The sequence below is a fragment of the Phallusia mammillata genome, chromosome 2, assembly GCF_965637545.1.
Source record: "Phallusia mammillata chromosome 2, kaPhaMamm4.hap1.1, whole genome shotgun sequence".
Taxonomy (NCBI): Eukaryota; Metazoa; Chordata; class Ascidiacea; order Phlebobranchia; family Ascidiidae; genus Phallusia; species Phallusia mammillata.
Genome location: NC_137253.1, coordinates 484,863 through 493,982, shown reverse-complemented (window position 1 = coordinate 493,982; position 9,120 = coordinate 484,863). Strand labels below are relative to the sequence as shown.

The following is a 9,120-nucleotide window of genomic DNA, read 5'->3' as shown; positions in this document are numbered from 1 at the left end:
CAAAAAGCTATTTCTAGGTTAAAAAAGTAAGTAATACTGGCTACTATTTCTGCACAATATTAATTCCTGCAAAACTAATCAGGTTTGAGCAAGATCTTTTTATTCATCTTCAACAAACAGATTTGCAGTAAAGGTTGTTGCCGGTTATTTGTCACATTGATAAAAAACAAAAAGCTTTGATGCGCTAGTTGCCGTAAAACCTGTTTTTCTTTCGTTATTGAATACAAAATGAGAAACGACGCTTAATTTGAAAAGCAACAGGAAACGTCACAAACGAAAAATGCAAAATTCCTCCAGCTCGAAAGATAAAAGCAGAAAAAACGGAAATGAACGATTCGATGTAAGGGCCCGGAGAGAAACTCTATTTGGGAGGTTATTTTCACCATTAAACTTATGAACAGATCTGTATAGTGTTCCGGAGAGAAACTGTTCTACAAACTTATGTTTTGGTTGAAAACGACTTAAATAACTTTGTCGCATTTTGGATGGTTTTAAGGTTTAGCAAAAACAATTCTCGATAGAAAAAATTCCATTAAGTGTAAACATTGCACAACTATTTCCGATTTGGTGATTTTTAGTGTGTTTTTAATGTCGCTAAGTTTACTTTGGCTAGCAATCCATATTTAACACAAGTCAACAAAGTAATTAAGTCGGCGCCCCACCCCCCAAAAACAGCCAATCCCGATTTCACGCTGGTCACGCATGGTCGCGTGTTTGCTGGTGCACTGATGCGTGACACCGACACATGTGCTTTTAGTTTACCAAAAGTTTAGTTGTTCCAGTTGCTGCAGAGAAGTAGACACGTGGAAAATGAGTTGCCCAGCCAATAAGGTAAGTTTGCTGACGTGCGAATATCGGATATATTGCTATTGCATCAAAATGTTTCGTAAACAAGTTTTTTTTGTAGTGTAAAGTTGTTTTCCAGTTTTTATTTCTATTTTGTATTCAATCTTTGCACTGTTTAACTGTTTGTTACAAAAGTTTTTTTGTTAAGCCGTTTGTTAGTTTTTGTTGTGTATTGTAACTTTGCACCGTTTTAATTTTTAAAGCAAACTTCAAATAAATAAAGCATTAATTTGATTTAAGAGGGTAAAATTTCAAGCTTTTTTCTTTGCACAAACCTGAAGGTTTTTTATCTCAGGGTTCTGGTGATGCTGAAAAATGGATCCGACCCGATCTCCCACCTAAATGTACATGGGATGCAAGTCTATCCACTAAATCCCCACATTACCACTATAGACCGTAAGTTGCTTTGCACAGAACAGGAAAATAAAGCAAATTAACACTGCTGGTATTGTGATAATCATGAGTTATATACTAGATAATGCAATTGTATATTTCCTATTAAACGGAATGTGAAAAAAATTAAGAGACTATTATTTAACTTGTAATTATTACAAGTCTAAAATCTTCTTGTGGTAATCAGCATTAAAGAGCACTTCTGGCAGTTTTTTTTTGTATTTGGTGTGTTAATGTAAAAAAATTTTTAACCATAAACATTTTTTAAGTGATGGAAACCGAATGAGAGTCATGTCATCGGTTCTTGAAGCAATTGGAAACACTCCCTTGGTTCGGCTGTCAAGAATAGAAAAAGAATACGGCTTGAAGTGTCAACTATGTAAGTAGGAAACTCTTTAATTTGTCACAACATCAAACTTATTTTGTCCATTTCAACAAATAGTGGGAAAGTGTGAGTTTTTCAACGCTGGTGGATCGGTTAAGGATCGGATCGGATTGAGAATGGTTGAAGAAGCGGAACGGGAAGGTCGGATCAAACCAGGTTACACAATCATCGAACCAACGTCAGGAAACACAGGTAAGGCGACTTCGTTAAAAGTTTGTTTCAACCAAATTTATTTTTCTCTGGTTGTTGGTTGTTTCTAAGGCAGACTTTTTTAGGGTAATCACTTTGAAACACAAAGATTTGTGAATTGAACTGGTTGAGCAAACATGCATTTTGCGTGTAATGTTCTGTAATGCGTTACAGATGATAAGTGGTTTCCTTTTGCTGCTGAAATACTATACTGCTGGTCATGCATGCAGCTGAATTTACTGTGTCATATTGCTGGAAATAGAAAATGTCGAACAGGAAGTGTTAGTAATTAGCACATGTTAAACTGCTTGCTATTCAGTAATAGTACAAGTGTTAATATGTACAACACTGGGGTATCACCATTTAAATGATGTTTCAACATATATTGTACTATGGATGATTCCCATAATTCTATTTCCTTGGTGAAATTATTTTACACGTTTCAGGAATTGGTCTTGCTCTTGCCTCAGCTGTGAAGGGCTACCGATGTATTATTGTCATGCCAGAGAAAATGAGTTTGGAAAAGGTTTGTTAATTATCCTGACTATTTAATACTGTCACCAGAAACGTTAACACTCTGTTGTTTTACTCATAGAAAATGTAATTGCAGAAACTTCAGGTGCGATATTACCAAGTAAACTTATCTTATTGCTTATTTAAATAGAAACATAAACAGATCATTAATAAACATAATATCATCAAAATTTTCATTAATAAATCAATCAAAATAAATAAATTTACTCAAGTATAAAATAAAATGATGCATACAATTAAAAGTATGGTAAATTAAAGGGTGCACACAATTTATTGTAACACCCTTTATGTGGTTGTTGCTTGTTTCTGTCAGGTTAATGTGTTGAAAGCGCTCGGTGCGGAGATTATTCGAACCCCGACCTCAGCACGTTTTGATGCACCCGAGTCCCACATCAGGGTGGCTCAAAGATTGGAAAAGGAAATTCCAAACGCTGTTATTCTGGATCAGGTAAAAAATTTGCTGTTCCCTTATAATGTCTGATACCGGGAACTGAATACTACCATGTTTACTTCTTGTTTTATTTAAGCTACAAACAAATAAATGTTCCATGCAAGCAGTTAATGCAGACAACTTGTTTTGCAATGCATTTCTAAATACCTATTGCTTGAAATTTAGAACCATTTTTACTATGACCCAGTTAATGCTGACCGATGCATTTTAGATACTTAGATATGCAATATTAATCTGAACAAACAATGTAGGCATGTATGAACAGTGTGCTGAGGCAATGTACCGAGGCTAGGTTGACCTGTTCAAACACTGACTTTAAAGTTGTACAGATAAGAAGTTTTTGTTGACATTTAACCACTGGGCCAATCAATTTTAATAAAAACAGTCAACTTGGCTTAATCATGTAAGCAATTGTATCATGTAATTATCTTTAGTTTAGCATCATTGAGTAATCTTGTTTCTTTCGATAGTTTTGACAACAAATGTTTTGTTCCAGTACCGTAACCCTGGCAACCCTGTGGCGCATTATGACACAACAGCTGAAGAGATTTTGGAACAATGTGGAGGTAATTTTTTGTGGGAAACTGTAGTTGCTCACTTGCTGCTAAGTTTCAAGTGATAAAACAAACATGAATTGTTCACTGTCAATAAACCACATGTGCTCTTATTATCCGAGAGCAGGATGTTTTTATTAACAATTGTAAACTCCAACTTAGCTGACTGTAACGTAAATGTGCATGAAATTCTTGTGCACCAAGATTTTTGATGTTCTGTGCTAAGGTTTATTTTATTCACCTATTAAAGATTTGTACAGTTGTGTGGTTGACTGTGGAATTGTACAAAGAATTCCTGGTACCAACACTATGTAATTTTAGTGGTTTTGTTCTGATAATTGTATTACTTGTTTGTTTTGCGAGTTACAGGACCGGCTATAATGCCAAACACCATTAACTTTTTCCCACAACTATGAAATGTGGATTTTTGAAATAAATCAATTAATGAAGATGTTTTCCATGTTTTAGGTCAAGTCGACATGTTGGTTTCTGGGGCTGGAACTGGTGGAACAGTTTGTGGGATCGGGAGAAAGTTTAAAGAAAAATGCCCATCTTGCAAAGTAGGAATTTTCAATGTTTATCCCAGTGAAAATATGTATTTGCGACCAATATTTGTTTTTTTGCCTCAAATATATGTGCGACAGTTTTTTCTTCATCCTGGTGTCTGATTGTTTCAGTAATTTGTTCTAAATCAAGCCAATTATTTTTTAGGTTATTGGAGTTGATCCAGCTGGTTCCGACCTTGCTCTTCCTGTCGAACTCAACAAAACAGACGTCACATATTATGAAGTGGAAGGAATCGGTTACGATTTTATTCCCAGCGTCTTAGACAGGTGTGTTGGCCCCACTAACTGCTGTTTCTGTCTGTCAATCATTAGGTTTTACCTGTCCACAACACAGTGGTCCACAGTTCCGGCCGTTTCATGCAAGATGCAATAAATATTGGCTATACCTAATAGCTGAACCTTCTGAAACATGTAAAACACAGTATTTGGTTGAAAGCTGTTTGTCATTTTAGGTCAGTTGTTGACAAATGGTACAAGTCTTACGACAAGGAGTCTTTGATCATGGCACGAAAACTTATAAAAAAAGAAGGTCTTCTTTGCGGTGAGATTTGTTTGCTGGTAATTTTTTAAGGCGGGCAAATATCTCTGATAAATATGAAGTGTTTTAACCTGTTTCTAAATTTTAAAACTTTTAAAATTTTCTTATGCCTTCTCACTGGGTAATTTGATTCCAATATACACAGCTAATACTGAGTAAAGAATATTTTCTGGAAAATATATCCTGTGTTTGGTTTTGCTTCTACTATGTAGTCTATTAGGAAGGAAATAAAATGTTTTAAATCGGTAAGGGAGGAATTTGTTGAAAAAGGTTGGGAACCACTCACTTAACTATTGTTGATGTCAACATGCAGGTGGAAGCAGTGGGACAGCTGTGTACATTGCAATAGAAGCAGCGAAAGAATTGAAGGAAGGACAGAAGTGTGTCGCGATTCTGCCAGACTCCATCAGAAACTACATGTCAGTTTAAGGTTTACAATGTGTGATTGTCACAACAAAACAAATTTGTTTGTATTCAGGACCAAACATTTGAAGGAGGATTGGATGGTTGAAAGAGAATTTCTTTTGGATAGTAATCCTCAAAAATTGTGGTAATTGACTGATTTTAAAATTATAACTGTTTGGTAATGGACATTAACGATATAAAATCAGAAAAAAAATCTTTGGGCTAAACTTCCAGATAAGCAATTAAATAAACTTTTATGTTAAATACTGTGAACTGGTGTTTTGAACGTAATTTATCTCTGTTTGTTTCATTTTTATCCTTGGTGGGCGGGCATCGCCTGAATGTGTTAAGCTCACAATGCGTCCGTCGTCGAGCTGCCTGTTGCATTGTCCGTTGAATCGTTTTTTTACTAAGGCAGTTGGTGATTTCAATTTAATTCAACCGATCGGAAACCACTGGTTTGGAACAATGCCGCTTAAATTTCATGCTCAGGGAATCACAATTGAGCGAGATGGAATTTCAACCCACAATGTGAAAAACATTTTATTTTTTGAAGGTGGTCTGACCTTGAAGTCTCAAAACTTAACCTTCAAACTCCGCTTTCTGTGTCTCCCAACACAACTTGTCAGGAAGCGATCACGATAATGAAAAGAGAGGGATTTGATCAACTGCCTGTTGTGGATGGAGATGGGTGAGTACAATTAATCTGCTGCAACAACTAACCTTATGCTACTTTTGCCAGTTCATCAAAATTGTTTATATTTGTTGCACAATCAAATTCTGCCCAAGAAAATGTGTCTTGCTAACTTTCGTTACTTTAACCCTAATCAAAACGATATTCAAAACATGCTAGCTTCAAATACTTTTTCCAATTTATCATAGTTGTTAATATTTCTTGCATGCTGTCCCAGAAATTTGTGTTGACATTTTTCATGAGTTTGAGTTGAACAATATTCAACACATACTACCTCTGTGGTTCTCAACTGCTGGTCCATGGACAACTTTCTGGGTCGTCCACAGGACATTATAGTTAGTGATAAACTGGAAATAGTTGCATGCAATTTATTAAATATTCAGTATCAAAAAGCTTATCTAAGCCAATATGCTTGTTGTTGTGCTTTCTTTATCCCTACTTAACAATCAACAGGTCAACCATATTAATTTAATTCAACTGGTGGTCCATGACCTGAAAGGAGTTGAGAACCCCTGTGCTAGCTGGAAACAATATGAGCTAATTAAAGTTGCGCAAACACAGACACCAAGAAAAAATGTTGTTATTATTTTGTGATAAACAGTTTAAACTTTTGCAGGAAGATTCTTGGAATGGTCACAATCGGAAGTTTGATGGCAAAGTTTACATCTGGACAAACCAAAGCGGACGAAGCTGTTTCTAGTTGCCTATATACCAAGTTTAAAACTGTAAGAAACATTATTAACATGTCTTGTAAACTTAATCTTTTGCTGTGTAAAAGACAATTTAAAATAACAAAAGAGTTATGAACATGTTGCAGTCAATATATTTAGACTGTTTAATAAAAAAAACACAAAAAACAAACAGCAAATATATATTTCTGTTGATTTCAAGAAAGGATATATGCTTTGTATCTGTTTTTTTATGAAACAGTCTAAATATTCAACTGGTTCGAAGCGAGAATCTTTCTTTTTTTACATTCTATTGTCTGTGCGAGGTTTCTTACATAGAGTGTTTGAGCTGTATTTAGCTTTATCAGATTTCAACAATAAGTTGAAAAATATCTGCCATAAGTTTACTAAACATCAATTATTTGTTTCCAGATTTCGACTTTGGACAAACTATCAACTTTATCCCGTCTTTTTGACACCGAGCATTTTGTGATTGTTGTAGGATCCAACCTCAGTTGTAAGTTTAATTCAATTGTGTGTTGTGAACATGTTCAAACAATTGTTTTGGGTGAAAATAATTGGAAAGTAATTTCTGGTGTAATTTGCAATTCTTGGTAAACTCTTGCAGATGATGTGGCAAGCATGAATCTTAGTGAAGTTAAGAAAACTCAAGTGAGATCAGGTAAATTGCATTTTGCTTCAAAATCAATGGGTTTAAAAATTTGGTAGAGCCACTAACACAGGAACCCACGGCAGGAATGCTAATTTCCAAAAGGTGGCGCAATGGAGTATGTGGAGCAGCAAATTGCTAAGTAATTGCCATAGTAAAAGCCTATGCTCCGTTGCGCCACCTTTTGGAAATCAGCAGGCCTGTCTGCGAGTTCCTGTGTTAGTAGATTTTCCTAAAAATTTTGGGTGGTGGTCTTTGCATTTAAAACTTTTGTTTACTTTGTTGCTCATTTGATCTTAAACCTTGAAATATATCACAGACTTGAAATAAAACATATCAATTGCAAAACAACTTTTAGGTGGATCTTCTGCGGACAGTATTACTGGGATTGTGACGTGTGTTGATTTCCTGCAGTTTATTGCGTCACAAAGTGTATAGTTACGTAGGTTAATAATGTGGTGAGATTTGAAAGAGTTTATGCAGTGGTGATATTAATTGTGGTGCGACAAGTAACGGCGTATTTTCCCTGGAACAAAACTTGTTTGGTATTCTTGTGTAGTCTGTGTACATTACATCTCAGTCTCACAGCTGATTTTGTTTGAACTTAAATTCGCAGTCCATTATATCTCAATTAGAGATTGACCGAGCCGAGCCAGAACCTGAGTACTCGGTACCGAGCATCGCTGTTTTTGATGCTCGGTGCTCGGCCGAGCAGTTGCACAAACTGACCCGAGCGTTAGATTTGCATATTCATGTCCTGCTAACATACGAAACTAGTGTTTGAAAGACATGATCCATAAAATCTCACTGGCGTTTCCTGCAACAATGTAGTGCATTTTGGTAAAATACTTTTGAAGTTTGTGTGTCTGAGCTTAGCTTGCCAATAAACTAACATCCTGATTCATGAGTGCCAACTATGAATTGTGTGAAAACTTTCAGTCAGTTTGCCAGATGTCTGTACATTACCTTGCTGTCTGATACTTTTTAGCATTTGTTTTACTTTATAACAGGGGTGCGCAATATGCGGCGGTGAACATCTGTATTAAAATATATGTGCTGGCGGCCATGACGTACACAAAACTCTTTTGCTAAATATTTTTTAAAAACTGCTATAAACAGATTTTGTGAGGCCGGAAAGATGTATTAATAGATTCACTGGCCAACACAATTTTTGGTGTCTTTAATGTTGAAACTGGTATTGGCTAATTTTGGGAGACTGATTTCAAAAATCATTACGGTTTTCTTCAATCAGGTCAACTTTTTAAGTTATTCACAAAATCAAAGTTAATGACATATTGATTCAATGACTTAAAAATCATGCTTTTATGTGTTTGTTAAAGTTTTGTTACATTATACACATCAATTTCCTACAGTGCAGTCAGTTTCATGGCATGAATATGCGTTCTATGCTTATGCTCCGTCTAAAAATGGTTGGTGCAGGCTAGCGGTAACTTTAAACTATACATGTTTTATGGAGTGATTTTCAGACTAGTAAAGCAAGGTGGTAAAACTAAAATTAATAGTGGCTAGGTTATCTAAAGGTGTTGCATGAATTACCAAGATGGTTTATGCTACATTACTGGTGAATACCCATACAACACAACTAAAAAGGAAAACAAATATCTGTATCAAATGTGCATATCTTGCACACTTCGATGTGGCTTTAGGGGTTTAGGACAAGCAATGGGCTCCACTTACCTAATGTTGATTGGAATAATGCAGTAATGGACAAAAACAGTAGAAAGGGACTGAAATTATTAGAAAGAGTACATGACTAAGTTATTAAGCGATCGGAAAAATTCGGTACGAAAATGAGTATAAAGCTACACTTCCCTTAAAACAGTGGTTCTCAAACTGTGGTACGCGTACCACTGGTGGTACGCCGAAGCTTTTCAGGTGGCACGCGAGTAGCTTTCTGTGATACCTCATTCAAGTCCGTTCTAAAATTGGAACTCAAATGACCCAACTAATCAGCCCTGGTTTGGGCGAAACTCGTGAAAATAGGCCTATTTCTAGGTCTATTCATTCAAACAGGGCTTGGGTCAATGGTTCCCAACCTGCATGGGGTCCGTGAGATTCATGAAGTCAAATATGTTGAGTATCATTAACCAACCGAAAATTATTTTAAACCTTTCAACGGTTTTTACGTGCAAACACTACATCAAACCTTAATTGGGTCAAGAACGATTACTTTTTGTAATTGTTTACCCTGTTGTGACATTATAAC

General features: G+C 35.8%; 1 protein-coding gene across 1 annotated transcript; it reads left to right on the top strand.

Annotated features, from left to right (window-relative positions):
• Positions 1-746: 746 nt before the first annotated feature.
• On the top strand, positions 747-7,793 carry LOC145214358 (cystathionine beta-synthase-like). The gene is made up of 17 exons (XM_080082871.1): positions 747-831; positions 1,142-1,242; positions 1,509-1,618; positions 1,682-1,816; positions 2,260-2,339; positions 2,661-2,795; positions 3,295-3,364; positions 3,821-3,912; positions 4,064-4,185; positions 4,371-4,459; positions 4,770-4,875; positions 4,935-5,006; positions 5,418-5,552; positions 6,172-6,280; positions 6,656-6,740; positions 6,852-6,905; positions 7,252-7,793. The coding sequence occupies exons 1-17, from the start codon at positions 811-813 to the stop codon at positions 7,329-7,331; spliced, it is 1,596 nt and encodes a 531-aa protein (XP_079938997.1). The 5' UTR covers positions 747-810; the 3' UTR covers positions 7,332-7,793.
• Positions 7,794-9,120: the final 1,327 nt, after the last annotated feature.

Excerpts from the sequence above, each read along its gene's own strand:
- LOC145214358 (XM_080082871.1), top strand. The coding sequence starts at position 811 with ATGAGTTGCCCAGCCAATAAG. Across the intron at positions 4,186-4,370 it reads ATTCCCAGCGTCTTAGACAG|GTCAGTTGTTGACAAATGGT; the intron begins GTGTGTTGGCCC and ends TTGTCATTTTAG. Across the intron at positions 6,741-6,851 it reads TGTAGGATCCAACCTCAGTT|ATGATGTGGCAAGCATGAAT; the intron begins GTAAGTTTAATT and ends AAACTCTTGCAG.